Source organism: Morone saxatilis, unplaced genomic scaffold, assembly GCF_004916995.1.
Source record: "Morone saxatilis isolate NCDOM2014 unplaced genomic scaffold, NCSU_SB_2.0 Contig8, whole genome shotgun sequence".
Lineage (NCBI taxonomy): Eukaryota > Metazoa > Chordata > Actinopteri > Moronidae > Morone > Morone saxatilis.
Genome location: NW_023340257.1, coordinates 18,392,051 through 18,413,170, shown reverse-complemented (window position 1 = coordinate 18,413,170; position 21,120 = coordinate 18,392,051). Strand labels below are relative to the sequence as shown.

General features: G+C 39.4%; 1 protein-coding gene across 1 annotated transcript in view; it reads right to left on the bottom strand.

Annotated features, from left to right (window-relative positions):
* The window catches only part of esamb (endothelial cell adhesion molecule b), a 44,837-nt gene extending 31,224 nt beyond the window's left edge, over positions 1–13,613 (bottom strand). The window contains exon 1 of the mRNA XM_035679753.1: positions 13,216–13,613. Within this exon, the coding sequence (XP_035535646.1) occupies positions 13,216–13,270 (55 nt within the window). The 5' untranslated portion in view covers positions 13,271–13,613. The remainder of the gene's footprint in view (positions 1–13,215) is intronic.
* Positions 13,614–21,120: the final 7,507 nt, after the last annotated feature.

Below are 21,120 nucleotides of genomic sequence, written 5' to 3'. Positions count from 1 at the left end.
CCAATAAAGGTTTTAGATTAGATTTACTGTAATTTAGAAGAAACAAAGGTCACTGAGGAAATGTAGGCGTTTACAGCACAGTGCATTGAGAGTTACAGTACAGGCCTCTAAACTAACTTTTTCACCACCTTCCAACTAACCAACCAGCACTAACCAACTAAAACACTGACAAGGCTGGCAGACAAAATGTCCTATTATCGCCCCAATTATTCGGTCTGTGTTAGAGACCTTCTCACAAATTTTACAAAATGACATAAAATCAGCTATTCTCAACAATACAGACATCCACAATTATCACCTGACAATACTGTCATATGACTGCAAACCTTCCAATCAAGCTAGGAGAATGTTTCCTGTATATACAAATTGAATGGTCAACTTCACAAATGCTTTCGTTTCCTCACAATACTTAAAAACTAGACACATGTTGCAGACACTGAAAATGCCTTCAAATAATCTTACTGAAGAGTATAAGCAGGCTTAATACAACAGTACTTTAGCACTGTAGCTACTGTACAGCAAGGCACAGTTTTCACGGCTGAATCTGTTCTCCTATATCTCACCAGTTTCAGAATAAACTCTATATTTTAGTGGTAGACTTGATACCAGAGAAAGTTTATGACTTCACCTTCCCATCTGAAATGAAGCATATTTGATGTCTGAGCTTTGCCGGTAAAGGTGCCATGGTTACTGGGCTTATCAGGTCTGAGCAGGTTTCTTAGAAGCAGCTGTGTGTCGCCAGATCAATTTAGAGGACGAACCAACCTCTGGGCTGGAAATAGAAATGAGCAAATTCCCCACCTGAAAAAACCCATATAAGGTAAGACTCCCTCTATAGATCCTAATATATGTAACTTAATGCATGACTGCCTGCTGCCACTTTGCTGACAGAGATACAGGACAGTGCTTCACAAAGCAGTTCATGTTTTTTGGATACACGTTATGCCAATTTAATTTCAGGGTTGCTAAATATGATATCAAAAAAAGCTATTTTTCAGCACTCACATGACTGTTTCAGAGAGGGTATAAAAGTGATGATTCAAATAGCTCTGCCACCCAGTTACTGTGTAAGCAAATTGTCTGTTAATACAGTTTCAAGTGATTTAATCAGACTTTTATGTATACATGGTGCCAGAGTAAGTACCGTGAAGTTAAAATGGAGCTGTGTTTGTTAAATCATCCAGTCCATGTCTATTGTACACTAATGGTTACTAAACAAACAATAGTGCATAGTGTAGCGTATTATGTGAGGCTAATGGTTCTAAATCAGACAGGATGACTATTCATCTATACATGGATTCTGTTAGAGACAGTATTGGAAGTGTATTATTGATGCTGGCTGTATATTTAATGTGTTTGAACAAATGGGTTAAAAATCCCCAGTCAAACTCATCAAACAAACACAGCTCTCTCAAACAACTCTAGAAAAGTAGGATGACTGCTGCACACATATCTGCAAATGTGCTGAAACACAAACCACCAGCAAACTGAAAAACAGCAAATAATTGAGGCAGAAATGTACACTGTGGTCAGGAAGGAGAAATAATTGACATGGCTCCTCGGGACGAGATTGAAATTTTTTAAATTGCTAGTAATAATTAAGCAGAATATATTCTTCCTACATTGTAGATATTAATCTTATTCAAATAGCTTGCATCTTGACCCGGACACAGGCCCAAATGGAAGGAAAGCCAAGGCAATATTTCAGTGTCAGTGACAACACGGGGAACAGCTGCATGATGAATAACTGACTGTATTTCACTGAACTTCCACATAATCTCTAAACTGAAGTTCAATGTAGAAAAACACTGTTTGATGCAAAATGCAAATTTCTTTTTTATTTGATCTAAATGCTTCTCGTTTGAACTCTTGCACAGCGGCCTCTGTGTGATTCGTGTGTTTTGATCATATTTTCTGTGTGAAAATGTTGGTGACACAGAAACGGTGTGTGATACAGTTGTGTTCCTCACAAACCTGGAAATGAAGCTACAATACATTTCTCCTGAACTTGTTGGTGCGCAAAATAAAAAAAATATGAATCTCACCTGGACAGGACAGTCCTTGCAGAAAGGCTAATGGCCTCCGCACACCAACCGGACGGCCGACCGTCGGCAGAAAAGCAGTCGGACTGTACTGATCAGGTCGGCTCCGTCTCCTCGAGTCGGTCATAAAAGAATGATGCCTCCGAACAGCACCAAACTGTACGCCTACTGGAGCGTACATTCCGGTCTCGCGAGCGAATAATTTACGGTCGCGCATAACGAGCAGGCGCGGCGCATTCTGTGTTGTACGCCCAAAAAAGAATGAAAACCGAAATGACGGGATCTACTCTTAGACCTGTTAAACACAGAGCACGCTGTCTCATCGATGTTGGGTTCTTCTCATTCAGAGAGTGATTGATAGTGAGTTCAAGGGAGAGGACGTCGGCTATTGTCAGTTACTCGGTCTGAACGGAAGTGAATACGATGGCTAGATGGAATGAACAAGATACTGGGCGTTGGCGTAGGTCAGATGTTTAACGCATCGGGTCACTTGCCGGTTTTCTCGTGCACTCACTGATTTCGACTAGTCAGAGGGCCTACACGCCATCCCAACGAGATTGGCCACTTCATCATGTCACGCGACCCATCGCTCCGACTGTCCGACGGCCGATAATCGGGTTGGTGTGCAGAGGCCTTAACAATGGTGATGAGGCTGAGGAAAAAAATCTGTTATCAAACCTTCCTGGTCATACTAATGACATCTCGAGAGGCTTACAGACAGGAGAGTCTCTTCAAGTGATGGTAAGGTCATTACTCTGCCCGGCTTGAATTGCGAAAAGTCATCCCAAAGAGCCAATTATTCCAGGGTTTGACAGATCACTGAGATTATAAAATACAGTCTGGCCTTGTATTCTTGGTAGGTTGTTTCTATTTTCAGCCCCAAGGTATTAATTCTAATGGCAATTGCCTCACCACCAGAGGGACCAAACAGAGTGAAAATTTGATCCACAAACTAAATTGATGTTACAGCTGCAATAAACACTTGAGGGCTAGAAATGAAGCGAGGGGATTTATGGAAATAACAAAGGCCATACCCAGAGGATTTAATGTAACATACACGGTGAGAAGATGAAGTAAAGGTAACATTTTGTGTGGGTTTGTTTTGTTTTAAGCATTAATGGCAGTAAAACTTGAAATAAGAAGAGGTGCTCTCGCCAAAGTCTTTCTCTACTTGGTTCTATATGGTTCTACCACATCTTTATCGTGTCACTTCATTGCTCTGTGACTGGGGTTAAAGAAGCAGAAAGAAACAATCACAAAATGTTGCTCAGGTTGAGTAACTTACGTGTGGAAACGTCATTTTATTGAAAACATTAGAAATTAAACTGATACAAATGCCAACTAAGTGAAAAGTTGAATGTTAGCTTTAATTAATTGGAATTAATTTTAGTGTTAGTAACTGAAGTTAGTTTGGTTACAACAGAGATTACTGCAACATAGCACAAAAAGCTAACTGAAACAAGGCTAATAGTATACAGCCCGAGTATATAAGCCCGATCTGATCATTTGTTTTTTACGTAAGCTGTCGCTGTATGACTTAGACGTCGTCAACTCTCTCTACTGTCTGCCTGCCTGGCTGAACCCATTGCTCAGAAGAAGAGACAGACTGCGGTGGAGAGACGCACACTGACCACACCACTCCAAGTGCAACAAAAGGCCTGTGAGCAAAAAGCCAATAACACTAATTTATTAATGTAATCTGTGTAAAGATGTTCAGGCAATGAAAACAAACACTCAACAGAATAGAGTTCATTCAGGTCCCTCATAGCGTTTTATCCAATAATTGTTGAGATACTTCAGTTTGAACCAAAGCAGTGGACTAACCGACAGTGCCATCCATACAGCCATGCTTCTAGCGTGTATAAAATATAATAGGATTTTGATATTATATATTTAGAGTGCCTTTTGGACATTTGGTATCTTGACCAATAAAAGAAAATAATATGGTATATCAGTTTTGATATATAAGATGTGTAAACCTCAATGCCTCAAAACCATTCGTAGATAAAACCTTATAATTCCAAGGTCAAAAAATATTAAGAAAAGCTTTCAGGAAAGGAGAATAAAAAGGCACACTTTCCTTGAAGAGTGCATTACATGAGAGGAAGTAACATTACACAGGCACAGCGTAATGCAGTTTTAATCTGTAAGGAGGAATAACTGCAGCCTGTGCACCTGAGTTGCCTCGCCACCACAGGATTGACCTGAGGCACCTTCTTTAGCCTGCGAAGCCAGGTTACACCTCAAACCAGATGACAGCATTAATCTGGCCACAACAACCCTCCCCTCCATCTGGCGAGACAGTCGAGCAACAGGAGAAAGGAGCAGGGATGCCTCTCACTCCTCAATGAATACTAATCTCTCATCTCTGGCTCAAACAAAGCCATCCTGCTTCCTAACCAATACCAATTCTGCCCTTTTACACACAAAAAAATCGGTTCTTTCACCGAGCCATCAACTACCATTTTAAAACTAACCTATCATCAATACAGCATGGCAGAAAATCCATCGAACCTTATGACACCACAGAAAAAAATCCCATCTCCTATTGCTTTACTGTAACAGCCAGGACTATAATCTTCTAGCGTCTTAGTGCAAAACTCATCTGCAGCCACAAGACAGCCCAATTTCTACCTGCACTACAAAGCCAAACGAATAAAGGTTTTTTTCTTTACAGACCAGCAATTTTCACTCATTTTACCTTTGAAAATCAATCTCCCTCTTTTGATACAAGCGCTGTAAAATGCTGATGCTGAACCGGTTTTTACCAGTCATATTGTCTCCTAATATAACGACATCTTGCAATTACAGTTTTGACAATGCTTTTCAGAGTAATTGTGATGAATTGCAGAAATGCTTTCTCGAGCCACAAACACCGGCATTAATAGCATTTCTTCCTCTCAATCCTCAAGATAAATGCCTCTCAGCAAATCAAATGTCGCTGGAACAGTTAGCGGCCTTTCGTTGTGTATATGTGTGTTTGGATGCCTGGTCTCTGAAGTTCACACACTGGTTTCTACCCAGAGCAAAGGTTTCATTTAAAGAGGGAATGTACCTCATTAGTGGTGCCCAGGGTGCATCCAGGGTGCACCTGGTCTAAATGATCACGACACTCGCCTACGCCCGGGGTGTAACTGACACACTTCTCTGAGATGCATCATTTATGGGCTACGATCAGCAGGGGAAACCAGTGGTTAGTACATACGCAACACACCTCATTTGGATGCTTTTTCCTTTGCAGATGTTCTGTTTTTCAGATGCTCTGAAGGTACCATAAGCTGAGGTAAGACGTAAGAGCAAAATGACTATCTAATTGGCACAGTGGGAAGACTGAAGAGTGGGCTGATAGTGTCATCTCTGTGGTGGACAAACCGGACTGGTCACCAGTGGCCACATCATTAGTCACATGAAGACGGAAGATGGCTGCAGAGGTGACAACAGGTGAAACACACCTGTCAGGCTGCAGCTTTACCGCTTGCTCAATCAGCCTGTACTTCAGTGTGATTCATTGCACTGAATATTTAAGTTTAATTATACCACCAGCTGATTCACAACCTGTAGGTAGGCTTTAAAATGGATTTAATCATCTAAATAAACTGAATATAGAGCGACTGCTTCTTAATGAAGCCTTTGTGGAAGTCTGACGCAAAAACTGACATTATTGAGCAGTGGGTGTTAATGAGTAAAATTATGACTATCATTGACGTAAACTGTGGTTACAGCTAACCTTGCTGTAGGCTTAATAATGATTCACACTGGGGGGATCGACCTCTTGTCTACCTCCTGATAAACACCGGTGTGACCGATTACGGTTTGATACAGACATTTTACAAGAAAAATGTGTTGATGACAAATGTGCACTCATCGACATCAATAGCATTCAGGGGCAGGCTCGGCGAAACACACACAAAGTGGAGCAGGAGAGACACAAATGAAGTGAATATAGCGTTACTCCAGTTCACAACAACTTGTATGTAGGATTCAAGATCATGAGATGAAAAATGAATGAGTTTAATTTTTTACAGATAGAAAGGAAATATTAATAGTTTTACACAGTATATATCCTAATTCAGAAATAAATAGAAAACATGTTTTGTGGATTTGTGTCTGAGAAAATCTTTTCAGTCATAATCGTCAATCTCATTTGGTTAAAAAGAATCGTGAGAAAAGTCGTTTGTGAATTGTATGGACTTGTGAGTCGAGTGTATCATTTCATCCCTACTGGTACGTTACTGGTAGTGCAATAAAAGCTTCCCAACAAGAGTAATTCATTAATGTAATCTGGTGAAAACAAACACTGACATCTGTAGAGCGCTTTGATCTCATCATGTTGGCAGAAACCCTCTTGTGGTGTGTTTGTAGCCTCCAGGTGCAGCCACCTTCATCAGACAAAGTTGATCAGGTTCCCTGTTTTGAATTGGGTTTGATCCGATGATACTCGGACCACATTCGCTTTTAGTTTGATACCACATCATCGCCCTCGTCTTATCGGTCAACTCTCTTCCCGTTACGTGGTGAGTGAAAAGTAACTCCTACTAATCTGTGCTGCGACTCTGCAGTTGGGGTGGTGGGCAAGTAATATAATCAGTGTATGCCTGAACACCGTGTAACATCGGTAACACTAACTACCACGGCAAGCCTACCTTACAACTGACTTTGCTAAACAAGAACCACTTCGCTTATGAAACAAAACCTCTGAGGGTTAAAATGCATTAAATTGATGTTCTGTCTTTTTACATTTCGTTTCCATAAGAGCTGAATGCTCGCCATCTGAACACCTCACTTGAGAGAAACCAACCATATGATCTTGTATAATGGTGTGCATGAAACAGCAACTCACCATCTGTTTCTACTATACAAAGTCAAGCAGATACACTGTATGTCTAATCAACTTGAGTGTCTTTCAGTATTTATTTTATCTTTTCACAGAGAATATGTTCACATCTTGTCACATGTTTTTATGTATTTGGGAAAAGAAGCTTGTTTTCATTTGGAATCTGTTGTTAGTTGAAAATATGAATATCACATCAGATAAGAAGAATCTATCCTCCAGGGTTTTGCATATTATCAAGACAATATGTAGTTTTCTTTTACTGTAGCTGAGGTGTTTGACAGACATAACTTAAGCTTCCTTCTGGTCCTATTTAAAGTATCCGCCCCCACCTGTCTCTTAATTGTTTACTACAGATACAGTTTATAGTATTGCACCTGTTATACACACCTTTGCTGTTAATGCTAAAGGTCAGATTCTAAATGTAGATGGTATAGATTTGTATTACGCAGCTGAGACAATTTTAAAAGTCAATTTTGAAGGTCACTATACTGCTGAATGAAACCCTCCCTAACATATTCATGACCAGGAGCAGCCCTTTCTTACAGTAATTTTAATGATTCAAGTACACCACATGGGGTCTGGAATAGTACAATACCTGTGAATAAAACTGTAGAAAAGAAGAGTTTTATAAAACGTATAAATGAGTTCTGGAGTTACTGGAGTTATTTTGGAGGGCCATTACAATCTTAAGTCTTGATTCGCTTCTTGTTTAACCATATTTTATTTGAGATTTAGTTGTACAGATGGCTCTCTCTTCCTCCTCTAATACATTCCCACACTACCGCAGATGTTATATATAAACGGTTGTGCACATGCTCCTCGAACAAATAATCGAACGTTGTTTTTAGCCAACATTAGACAACACCCTTCCAGTCAGACTTAGTGTCACTTCTAAACTATTTCTTACTGAATAAGCATGATGATGATGTTGGACTGTTAAAGTGTGCTACGGACAGCAAATCACTAATGCAGCACAGTAACAAACATCAAAGTGAGCCGTTCCAGTAGAAAAATGCTGATTAGTTTTTGTGAACACAATGGGTAACATTGTGTGCTACATTTTTCTGTCTGATGTTGGGGAAACATGGATGTTCATTTAATGTGCATCAGCTAAAATGTGCAAGAAATATAATTATATCACCTTTATAGTAGCAAAGAAAGCACAAGCTGTCGACTGTAACAAGAACATTTAAAAATGAGTGCAATGATAGCATGCATAATATAAACATTAATTGTTTTTTGCTGTAATGTGGGAAATGCAGAGGGGTGAGAAAGACTGTCACTGTCACTGTAAAACCTTAAGAGTTTATATAACTGAGTGTAAAAATCTGTACTGTGTCAGTGTTAACATAGTCCCGCATCCATCAAAGTTCACTCAGCACATTCGCTTTGTTCTGATCACCTGCCTCAAAGTCACATTATCTGAATGAGCCAGCCACGCAAAGCCACAATCAACACCTTTCAGCCTGCGCTACTGGAACTGCCACTTTATAGTGTAAAGTTGAACATGCAGCAGCTGTTGTGTGTGTAGGAAAAGAAACATCTGAGCACCGCTGTCCTCTTTTATTGTGTGGTGAGTGCGAGCCTATTCATTTGACCTAGATTTACATGAGAGAATCCTTTAGGTAGCACCGGCTCTTTCTCCCTCTAATCAGTGTGTGTACCCTCTGCAGGGCTCTTCTGTGTGTTCGTGGCACACAGAGTGGACACCCACACTAAAGCTATGCGTCAGCCTAACAAATGTAACCCGTTTGAGTCAGAGAGGATAAATTCAGATCAATAAAGAGACACAGACGATGTACGGATGTTTTCTCAGCAGCAGATTGTGCTGGTGACAAGGAAGAATGATGGCTAATGTGTTCGCTTTTAATGTTTTTCAGCTTATCAGCCTGCAAGAGAAGAGAAAACTGACGCACTCTGAGAATAGATTCTGGTAGACAATTTGGATTTCTAAATTTCCTTAACTTGACTAACTCTACAACTCTTTGTGATTCTTTACACATCTGCATTCTGCATTTTTTAAACAAAAGCTATTGCTACCCTATTTGTCTTGACAAAACTGCCACTAAAAATGTATAAAATGTAACCTTTGAAACAACAACGAAATGTATTACATTTTCCATCTCATTCAACAACTTCACACACTGTCGCACAAAAATATCTCCCATTCATAGGTTTAATTAGCTGCTCTACCTGTTGCACTGCTGCAGTGTGAGGGGAGTTACAATGCCTGATTTATTGAACAATCAATAACCTGTCTAAAGATCTGTTATGAACTGCAATGAACCGCAGTCTTGATTCTCTGATGGAAATAATAATAATAATAATTGTTTGAGCCTTAAATCAATAGCGACAGCTGTACAGTGAAAGGAAAGAGGAGAGAGGGGATGACATGCAGCAAAGGGCCACAGGTCAAACCCGTGGCCGCTGCAGCAAGGACTCGGCCTAGGTAGATAAAACTGAGCTTTGACTGTTATGTCTGTGACAAAACAGCACTAATGAAGTACTGCTGTGCTGCAGAAATGCTCTGAACTACAAATCTTGTTCTTGTTTTTTTAGTGAAAATTAATTTGAGATGAAAAACTGGATAATTCGCACTAATAGAAAGAATCATATTGCAATATGTTTTTACTATATCGTGCAGCCCTACTCACAGCCAACTGTGACTTGTCTTGCTTTCCCTTCAAAGCAGAAATAAACATCTATTTTAAACCTTCTTGAGAGCGCAGCAATAGTGTTCAAAGAAAACTTTACTGGAACTGTCAATGGACAAAACCAATCAGAGGTTCTGTGTTTACACCCACACCGGACCAGTCGTCTGATCCGTACAGTCTGGGTGCACTAAAGGTCATTAAAAAGGACATAACATGGCATAAAAGATTAAGTGCCCAGCGTCTGCCCATCTGTATGCAACAGGGAGGAAACTAGTGAGCTGTGCTTAACAGATGATCATGACACCAAACCATCTCAGCAGTTAAATGCCAGGAGGCGTTTTGGATTCACACCACAGATGGAAAACGTGGATAAAGATAAGCTGGCTTTTAAAAATGAAATTGCCTTACAGTGACAAATGTGAAATCACTGCATGGATGCAGTATGAGATCTGGATCCCGGACCTTTATTTTAATAGAAAATTACTCAACCAGCACATGAGCTTAAGTTTTTGTGCTTCCTGGTTTCACAAGTTTTGTGCAAATAAAATTAAAAATGCATGATACAAAAAGTGATAATTGAGCAGTTACATAGACATCTCTTTTAAATTGATGATGTGTGAGGAAAATACTTTTTAGTTCTTATTAGATCAAAATAGACTTTGTTTATAAGTGACAGCCCTGTCACAGTTATCAGAGTTTGTAGTATTTTATATATTTTTTGTAGTTTTTTTATGTTCCGCAGCAATAAATGAGCAAAATTTTATACCTAGAATATGTGACAACATACAACTTTGCCAGTGCCCAGGAAGTGAACTGGCACTTCTTCGGCTGCTAGTCTACACCCCCAACCGTGGTCCTAAGCCAAGTCCCTATGGACTGAGGTACTAACGCCCCTATGACGACTGAGCAAACTCCATCTGCTGATGAAGGCCACCAGTTGTAGCTGAAAGCTTGGGAACAAACAACCATGTCAGCGGATCTTAGGATAAAAATGTTTTGTCATGCATACAGTTAATTTTCTAATTCATCAAAGTCCCCTCCAAAACTAATGTATTTACCCGGCTATTACACACAAAGTTTGGTATCTAGAAGTAGGCTACCCAGTCAATGGCAGCTGGATTGACTGTTTAAGTCTTTTACTTTGACTTGTGCTCCTCCAGATATCTTCCAGATCTCTAAATGTCTCTTTATTGCCTCTCCCTGGCAGCTGCTGGCGCCAGCCAAAGAGAAGCTTTGCACTGATAGTTAATTCTCATGCAGCACCCTGCCGGGAACGCTGTTTGTTTCGACGATGGACCCTGACCGACTAATTTCTTGTTTAGTTAATCATGCGATACATAATCAGAATTACCCTAAGCTCTGTGAGTTATTCTGTGAAAAGGGATATAGCTGGCTCGCAAGCAAACACCAGCTTACACCAGAGCCAAGATGGTTCCCGTCTCATTATAAACCAGCCGTCACTGAACACAATCAGCTGAGGACATGACAATATTTTAATAGCCGGGCCTGAAGAGAAAGGCATTTTTACAAGAGGGGGGTGAGATTGGCACGCTAACCTAACTCTACATCCAGACAGCTGGGAGCCAAGTCACCTTTTCATTGTCCTCAGGCCAGTTTGAGTTATCTGATGGGCAGCGGTAATGTGTAAGAGCATGGACACACTGGATGGTACAGCCAGAATGTGATTTATTGCTTTCAGTGGTTATAACAGTTTAAAAATGTTCAGCATCTGTCTCAGATCATAAAAATGAAAGGGTCCTGCAGGCAGCTAAGTATTAACAGATTTATTTTAGAGTTTAGTAACCAATTAGCTACGGATCTTCTCATGTAAAGCCAATGAGCTGCTCAGTTTCATCAATACCAGCTGGCTCTACTTTGCTCATGTGAAGTCGGACAGACGGGCAACACAGTTTTGCGCCGTAGCTTCTTATTCACTAAATATGACGTTTCGGACAGGCAGGACTGGGTTGTTTTCCTTTTTTTTTTGACAGGCTTAGCTGCTGTCAGGAATGTGAAAAGAAATCCATCATGAAAATGAATAAATCCCTTCCATCTTCAGAACTGGAAGCGGCTGAAGTTGCTCATCAGTGAGCCGCAAACTGGAATTATTTGTTTGATTCCATTCAGCATTTACTCCAAATCAAAGGATGGCAGATATAATGTCACACCACAGTGGTTTCCATGCAGAAGCCCATAAAGAACAACACAGATTTTAAGCCAGGTGTCCTCTGTATTGTTGAAGGACAGCATACACAGTTTCTAAGTAATTTCAGCATTCAAAAGTAAGTTAAAGATTGATGTAATGTTCCTGTTTTGTCTTTTCCAGTGAAAACCTGAATGAAGCAAACAAATCCTGACATAAAAGACACAAGCTGTAACAATCTCTGATTTCCACAATGGAGAAAAGCCAACAACTGGTAAGAAATGATGCAGCAGCACAGCTGACAGGAACAGGATTGGCCAAGTCAGAAGAGCCTATGGGCTTCTTTGAGCCTGAATGATGCCGAATATGTGTTGGTAAGAGACAGGAAAATTAATACGATTTAACACATCTTGTCAATATTTTTGTGTTTGCTTGTGATTATGTGAGGTAATAGCATCCAGCTGGAAAACGGTTCTCAGTTTTGGCTCCGAATGAGATGTTTACGGTCCAAGTTATTCCGCCAAATTAATTGAAATTTGATCAGTTTGTCATTACACTAATTGTTAACGACATGCATGCAAGCCAGTAAAAAGCCAAAACTGAGTGCAGGACTTTGAACCTGTGTGACCATTATGTTCATGAAGTGACGCATATCCAACATGTGACAGCTAAGATTTCTTGTCCAGAATTTTTAAAATGACATCTCTCTCTCTTATCAGGTAGTCTCATATGCTTTTATGTTATTTTTAATCTCACAAGGGGCAATAACCATCAAAAGAAATCAAAAAAAGCAACAACATTTGACTTCCTTGAAATTTCAGAGCATTCAACCATGCAACAACATTATGCCCTCTTAAGATGAAGAGTACTCTGCTGTGTGCTTAAAAGGGGACCTCTGGTAAAACCACAAGCAGCAGCAGCAGCCACAGCAATGAAAATTACATATTTCATGAATTGTCAGCGTGCTTGTTCCTGCATTTGAATTCAAAATTTTGCTGGAGGAAGAAGGGAAGAGGAGGGGGGGGTCTGGTCTTTTCAGATTGACACATCTTAGGCATCTGAGCAGGCTAATAGCTTCTCCTAACTGCCAATAATATGAATCTGAGTAATGCATTTGAATACATTTACACTCACTCAGGTTATAAAGCAAAGTGAAATCTGCTAATGCAGCTTGTGTTAAAGGTCATACAGGTACAGTACATACAGTACTTTCTTTATTTATTGTATTTCATTGTGCTTCACTGCCTCAATTCATCACAGTTAACCCTTACCACCCACACCAGCTTGTCCTGTGTGGAATAAGTTGGTTTAAAGAGGAATTGTTACTTTCTAATTGGTTGAATAGTTTGATGACAGGGAAAAGCTTTTAAGAGGAATGCATTGTATTAACTTCCATGAGAAACCAGATTTTTCTTTATAAATGTCGTTATAAGTAGGCTATATATTTATCCCTTTACATAATTCTAACAAACTGCAATGGACTCTGGTTTCACTCACAGACTGCCACTTCCAGCAGCCCGTCCTGTGAATTAATTAGCTTACCTTGAAAGATCCATATTAACATCAGTATGGCTCGGAGTCTTCTCTTTATCTCCATGGCCCCACATCCACCGGCAAGCTCCAGCGGACGAGGAGCTTTTCTTTTTAAAGTTGACGCCGAACACTCTCTTCGCTCCTCAACTGCTGCTTAATTGTCTTCAGGCAGCAATTAACAGAAAGCAGCGAGGCAGCTCCTGCGAATAAAGCCCGCTCTCCTGTCCCCATCCCGCACACAAACTGCGGCTGACATTGCGGAGCGCACCTGCGGCTCCTCTCTCCTCCTACTTTACAAACCGCGGGGAAACAATTTAGGTTCTCTCTTTCTTTTTCTGCCGTTTTTCATATGTTGGATCCACTTCTGCTGCTCATCTGTGGGGCTTCTTCAGTGTGTCGCTCCTTGCTGTGCAGCTCACACATTAGTACAGTAAACTGTAGGAGCTTATTCACCTGCCGGAGCTGCTCGGTGTCGCCCCCTGGCAACAGAACCTCAACTGCACCTCGTCGGTCGATAAATATCTACAGTGGCCTTTATTAGGCTGGAAAACAGTGTATATGATGACTTTTTGTCTTTTTTAATAGACCTACAATAAAATGAATGTTTATCACCCACCACTTTTGCGTAATTGATCATATATTTAACTCAGGTTATACATCATACTTATTCAAATTCATACACAACAGTCTTGATAGCCTATGTAAACTTATGTATATTTCATTTAAATTATACTTACGGTATATACAATTTTATTTATTTACACTGTGCAACTACCTCCTGCTGTGTGATTTCATTCATCTTTTAAGACACACACACACAATGTGTATTTAATAATGTGTGCAGCTGATGATGATCCATCAAACATATATATATATATATATATAATATAAAAAGGAATAAATGTATATAATGCATATAATGCTTATTTTCTTTTTCTATTATATCTTCTCTGTTTCTATTTTATTTTATTTTGTGTGTATTTTTTTTCTATCACTCTTTTTGTGGTGTGATGTACTGTATGTGAAGCTGATGTAACAAGCGAATGTCCCTTCTTTCATCTCATCTCGTCTTATCACTGGTGCAGTGGCAGTGGGTGTACCAACAAAGTGGCATCTTTCTTTTATGTCGTGTTTCCCTTTTTGAATGACTAGTTCCATTCCCTCTATGTGACCCTGGAGTACACTTCTATATCACTCCAACAAGGCTGGATCAAGTTAAACCACTGGTCAGCTAAAACAAGATTTTCAGGGGGTCTTAAGTCACTCTTTTAAAAGGTCCAGTGTGTAACATTTAGGAGGATCTATTAGCAGAAATGCAACATAATATTAAGCATGTTTTCATTAGTGTATAATCGCCTGAAAATACCAATTATGTTTTCATTACCTTATGAACTGTTTTTATCTACAGAGGGGAGTCCGCCATGTTAAACTGCAATGTTTCTACAGTAACACACAAGGGACAAACCACACACTGGTTCTAGATTGGGCCACCGTAGTTTCTCCTACAAGCTAGGAAGGAGAGAGTGTTGCAATACTACACACTGGTCCTTTACACGTGTATGAATTGATTTTCTTTTGTCCATCTTTCAGACCCATTTATCATCTCATCTATTGTTAACAACAAAAAAAAGATGTAGACCCAAATGCAAGACTTCACATTTTTTATTTGCTTGATTGGAGGCTAAGCAGAGCAGAGCACTTTTTTCTCTCTTGAAAATTCTTGAAATTCCTTCAATTTCTGTAAGAAAATTAGCAGCCCGTTTACCCATGGCTTATAAAGCTTTGAGTATTTTACAGGCAAGTATTACATCTATTTTATCTGGAAACATTGAAAGAATGAAAACTCCCCCAGAACAACTCTCAAATACACTTAATACTGTAAAATGTAATGTCAACTCAATTATCATGCATTAACTGATATATTATAAAGTCTAATTCAGAGCAGAATCAAATGTCACCAGTAAAAGTCTCACAGGAACACACTGTGCAGCCACTTATACAAGAGAACCGAAGTTGCTGTGGGATTTTACATAGAAATGTAAGTCTAAGGTCCCAGCTCAGCTCACAATAAATGGGTTGTCAGGTGAAATATTAATGTTGCAGGTCGATGTGTTGTATTTTTAATGGAATATAATGGATTTATTACATGATATTAAGCTTCATATGTTTTCTGAGAGCCTTGCACTGGATCAAACAATCAAACACGCATGAAGCCACCAACCCTCATTCAGTCTCATGAAGACGGATATAAAGATCCTGTGTTGTTTTTTTAATCTGCTTCAATAGAGTTACTGTCTGACAGGAGGCAGTTACACTTCTGACTTATTTATGTTGCTTTCATATTGTGGAACCTGCTGTCCCCTGTCTTCTTCTATTGTTGTTTTAACATTAGACCCGGTTAAATTTTTACTGAAAATAAACATGACTCACTCTCAGTCTAATGAGACTTTTTATGAATTATATTGCACTTGAAACCTGCCAAAATACCAATATATGTAGGGACATACTGCACATTTTGATAATGCTTCATATTACAGCCTGCAAATTACATATAAGGATATTAATAAAATAATTATCTAGTGCTGATACTGTGATAAATATGTTAGTACAAGAGAAGAAGACAAGATCTAAGGGAATAACAACTTTGTGATTAAGAGGAAATTACACAGTGCTGCATGGATTGTTTTAATTACTGAAAACCTAATTGTGCCTATTAAACTACTCGGTAACAAGGCAGAAAAAATGGGGGAAAACAAGTTCATTTTTATGCTTGTTTATTTGCAAAAACAATCCTTTGAAACATCCAGTTGCTAGTTTATCGGGTCCACATAGCTAAACCTAATGCAGTCTAATACGACCTGCCATAAACTCTCACATTACATAAAGATGTGGACCCAAATGCAAGACAGATTCAGACTTATGATGACATTTGGTAGATTTTATTGAAGATGGTGATGAGGAGAGGGTGGAGGAGTTGGCTTACTAACGGTGGGTGGTAAAGAGCTGATGCATGGCTGGCTGGCAGGCAGGTTTAAACCTAAAGCACCAGAATAGTAATTAGTCAAGAGTGTTACACAGGAAACTATTTGTAAAACTACAAAAAACTAGAACTCTGCGACAGAAAGGTACTTGACGAGCATACTCCACTGTTGTAGACTGAGGATCGGGCACTGAGTAGCTGGAGAACCGGAGCAGATATACTGTTGGGTTGATTGGAGGCAGGTGAGCAGACTGAGAGAGTTGACAAGTCGATTGCAGATACGGGTGTGGAGTGGAGCTGAAAGGCAGGAGGAAAACCACAACACACAGACACAGACACAGACAGGAGACACAGGGGAGGGGGAAAAAAACAAGGAAAAGGCAAGGGTACCGCCATGGCCAAAACAAACTCTACCTTCATTATTGATATAAATAAACACGTCTCTCTCTCTCTGCACAACGCAATACAGCTCAACAGCACCACAAACTGCAGCCTCCAAAATAATCCTGGATTTAAATCAACGCCTCTTTAAAACAGTTTCAACAAAAACTGAACATCATAACCTTTATGAATGTGGGATTTATTGCAGGTTGTATTAGACTGCATTAATTTTAGCTGGGGTGGCAACTGCATGTAAGTCTTAAAACACTTAATGGCATCAACTTAATCATGCTGTATGGAAGCAGGAGATGTGTATGCATGGAAATAATATGGAATATGTTGGAAATACTGTTTATTCCTGTTGCTTTAATAATGAAAGCGCTGTCGACTAACTCTTGAACATACAGCTATATTGGATGTTTAAGCAGTTTTTGTGTGTGCTAATAAAGCTAAATGATATGTGACTGGCATAAACAGGCTGTAGGCCCCCCGTCTAACCTTCTGTATTTAATCAAATCATATCTTGTATCAAAATATGAATTTTATCATGTCTATATTTGGGTGAGTGTGTGTAAAAAATGTGTGAATCTTGGACACTACTACTACACTACATTAGAAATTTGATGTCACTGCTATGTGTGAATAATTGATTGCTTAAGTGCGAAGGAAGCACTAATATGAAACTGCACTGCTTGCAAGTTCAGGCCTTTCCAGCCCTGTTCCCCTTCAATGAGCTACATTTTCAGTGGGTCAGGTAGATTTCAGAAATGACTTCAGCAGAAATGTTACTGATTACTCCACCACCTGTGCTTTCGTGCACATGATTTACTGCTGCACAAAAGACACTGACATGACAGAATCTAATCTTCATTGGTTGGCATTTGGTTGGGGAAATGTATCTGTGGTGGATTTCTTCACTATCTTTCTGATTTGTGTCACTTTCAGCGGCTATCTATGTGAGGAAAACACTCCCCGCCGTCTTCCTGAATACACCCATTGTTGAAGTTATGCGGAGATGCTGCTATCTCGCTGCCAGATGGTGGAAGATGAGCCTTGACAGTCTACTCCTTGATAGAATAACTGTATTTCTTTGTAGAGACCATTTCCTCCTCATTGCACTTTATTCCACTGGATTTTACCCACAAAATGATGGATAACTGGTTTTCCAACAAAGTGCAGAGTTCAGACTGATTGATTCTTTTGTGCCATCTAGTGGTCTACACCTGCAGCAACGGTGAAGTCTCTGTGTCTTTATTCATCACCTCTACCTGCTTTTTAAAATTATTTTTAGAGGTTGGCGGGGGTGTAGCTGCAGGTAAACAACAGTGAACAGGTCAGCAGTCCCTCGCAGGGCTAATACAGATTGACAGACAATCATTCACACTCATGCCTGCGTAACTGTTGGCAGTTTCACTCCTGACCTGTGTGTCTTTGGACAGAGGAAGGAAACACCCAGAGGAAATTCATGTGAGAGCATGATGACAACATGCAATGTCCTCATAGAAAAGGCCACAGCAGAACCTGTGTCTTTATAATTGACAGGTTTTGACCACTGAGGCACCATGTTTCCGGAGGATATTACTGTTTAAAATGAGAAATGTTCACAAAAGACAATCCTAATGTCAAATCTTTTTAAATTCATACAGTTTAATAGTCAAAATTCAAATTATTACTGAGATTGTTGGAAAATGTTTTATTAGGCATTGATTGATATCATTTCTGCTGCTCATTAAAGGATTATGCTGCTGTAATGTTTATCTCATTGTCAACAAAATCCCTAAACCAACGATCTGAGTCCGTTCCTAAATGCATCTCGTTGTCTCTGTGCCACCCAGTCCCAAGTCTGTTCCTATAGACATAAACCACCATTTTTCTCAGCAGGCTGTTTTGTTTAAAATGTGAAGTACCATCAAGTTTTCTTGGTCTTACTCACAAAAGGAGAATCTTAATCTCGCAAATCAAGTCCATAAACATTTTATCATCCAACATCTTTATGGAAAATGATGGGGCTGAGGATGGAATTGCTGATATTAATTTAAACTGGCTTGTGTAAAAGTCAAAATTATTATTGATGATTCGATTCTTTATCTCAATAAAATGTCCTGCTCTATTCTTGCTGCTTATTGACCTCTTAAACTTTGCTGGAGCCTCGGGTGGCTCCATCTTTAAAAAACTTGTCTTGTGCAGTCAATCAGTGATTAAATTATAATGCTGATGTTTCTAAAAATAGCGAAGAGGCTAAAATTCCTGCAACACTATACAAAAACAACTTTAGTACTATAATAATACAATATAGCAATAAAGGTGTTCTTTTTACTCAAATGTTTCTTTGTGCGCTTTAGAAATGAAGTTGTCCCTACAATAAGAAGACTAACAGTTAAGAGTCTGCAGCCATGCTAGAGCCTCTAGGCTCTGTGAGGTCGTACTTTGTGGTCATGGCACTTTAAGCTACGTGCTATCGTCAGCAGGCTAACATGCTTACAATGCTAACATGCCGATGTTAAACAAATACAATTGTCACCATCTTAGTTTGCTAATTAAAAATAGGCAGTGGTGTAATGGTGCCTGGAGAAGTGGGCATTAATTATAAGTTTAAAGCCTCTTGTCCAGCAAAAGTTATAAACAGTGACATATAAGTATAATACTACTCTTACATATTTAGCTCACCCAAAAATGGGCCAGTAGAATTTACACATTGTCATTTAACTTCTGTTTCGTGACTTAATGAACATTAGGAAATTAGCATTAGCCACAGAAGAGGTACAGATTTTGCAATCAATGCTGGCCCATGGACTATAGTGAAACAACTACATAGTTATACTTTTTGAGGGAAGTGTTATTCCTTACAGCTCACAGAACACTACTGAGTAATGTGCATCAGAAGGGATTTAGAAGGGAGTATACCCAATGTTGACTGAAAAATGAGTGGGTATGCCATGCAATACACCACTGTTGATGAGAATGTCATTAGTTTTGCAGGTATTTGGACATAAACAAAAGGGCTGAACAAATTTAAATGCTGACCTGTTGATGGCGCTAGATGAACAGATAGTCTATCACCAAAGTTAAAATTCAGCCTGAGGCGGGCATGAATGTTTAAAATGTACAAAATTGCATTGCACTCTATCCAGTAGTTGTTGAGATATTTCAGTCTGGACCATGCTGTCTGGACTAAAAATACTGAATATATCAGGCTGATTTTGGGAAAATTACATTCACAGTCTTTATATGTGTCTGACTTTGACTTTGTGTACAGTGAACATTCAAATAGGAGCTCAATAAAGTGTCGAAACAAGCAGAAACAGAACATTTTCACTTACTGACACTCATATACAGAGCGGGTAATGTGTCTTATACGCTAATTAATTTGAAATTCATGGGGAAAATCAGGAGTTTAAGAGTCTAATTAATGTTTCTTGAACATTTTATGCTCCACATTAACACCTCGAAATCCGAGGCAACATCACAGCAAATGTGGTGTGTTCTCTGAGTCCATGCAAAATCAAATTTAAAGTATACTTTGTGAAACAGATAATAGATGTAATGTTGTTCACTTATTCTGTTATGCCATGACATATTCTTTGCACATCATGCCTTAACTTGGACAACCCTTATCAAATAAGATTTTGGATATTTCTGTTAAACAGCTTTAGCCTAGTTAGGTCTGCTGATAGAGAACCTGGTTTTAAGTACTTTTCTAACAAACTGCCCTCACTACGCTGCCATTCCAGGTCATAATAATGGTTATTTGAAAGACGTGACAGATTGCAAAGGTTGACATTTGATTAAATGACATTAAAATCCACCTACACCAAATCTCAGCCATCGTAGACCATATTATTGCAGTGACCTCTCCAACACACCACTTCCTGTTGTGAATATACAGCAGCCAGGCCTGACACTTTGAACTTATGCTGCATGGTAAAACTTTTACGCCTACTCTCACGCGTACATCAGAGACATCAAAGTAACAGGAATATCGGCAAAGTTATGAGCCTCAAAATGCAAAACAAATAAAAGCATGAATAATTTCTATCCTCTCTGAAGTAAATTGGAAAAAATTCCTCCATATCTTGTAACTGAATTCTTTTAAATTAATTCCCCTCTCTGTTCCCAAAAAAAAATCCTCTTTTCTTACAGATATTGTGGTGGAAATGTGATGTTTATAGGTGTCAAGAGTTTGAAGAATCCTCACTGTGAAATTGGAGCTATTAGTTTGCTGTGGACATTGACTGCTTCCTTCCTACGTTTCCATTAAAAATTTAGGAGTCACACTGACACGCTCATATTGTGCAGTGGGGACACAGCAGTGACAGTCGGGCCGGTGAATAATCTCAGAGGCTCTTTGTGTGTGAGGCTGGATGTCTGCCACATGTTTTGTGATATGAGCCCTCTGTGTAATGGGCCCTCTGTCATTTATCACTCTTTCCCGTCATTACAGAGCCGATTAGATTTGTGCGAGTATAAGGAATATGAAGATGACCTTGTCCAAGCCTGAGATATGCATCAAAGTTTTGTTTTTGTTTTTTTCAGGGAGAGATAATGCAATTCTG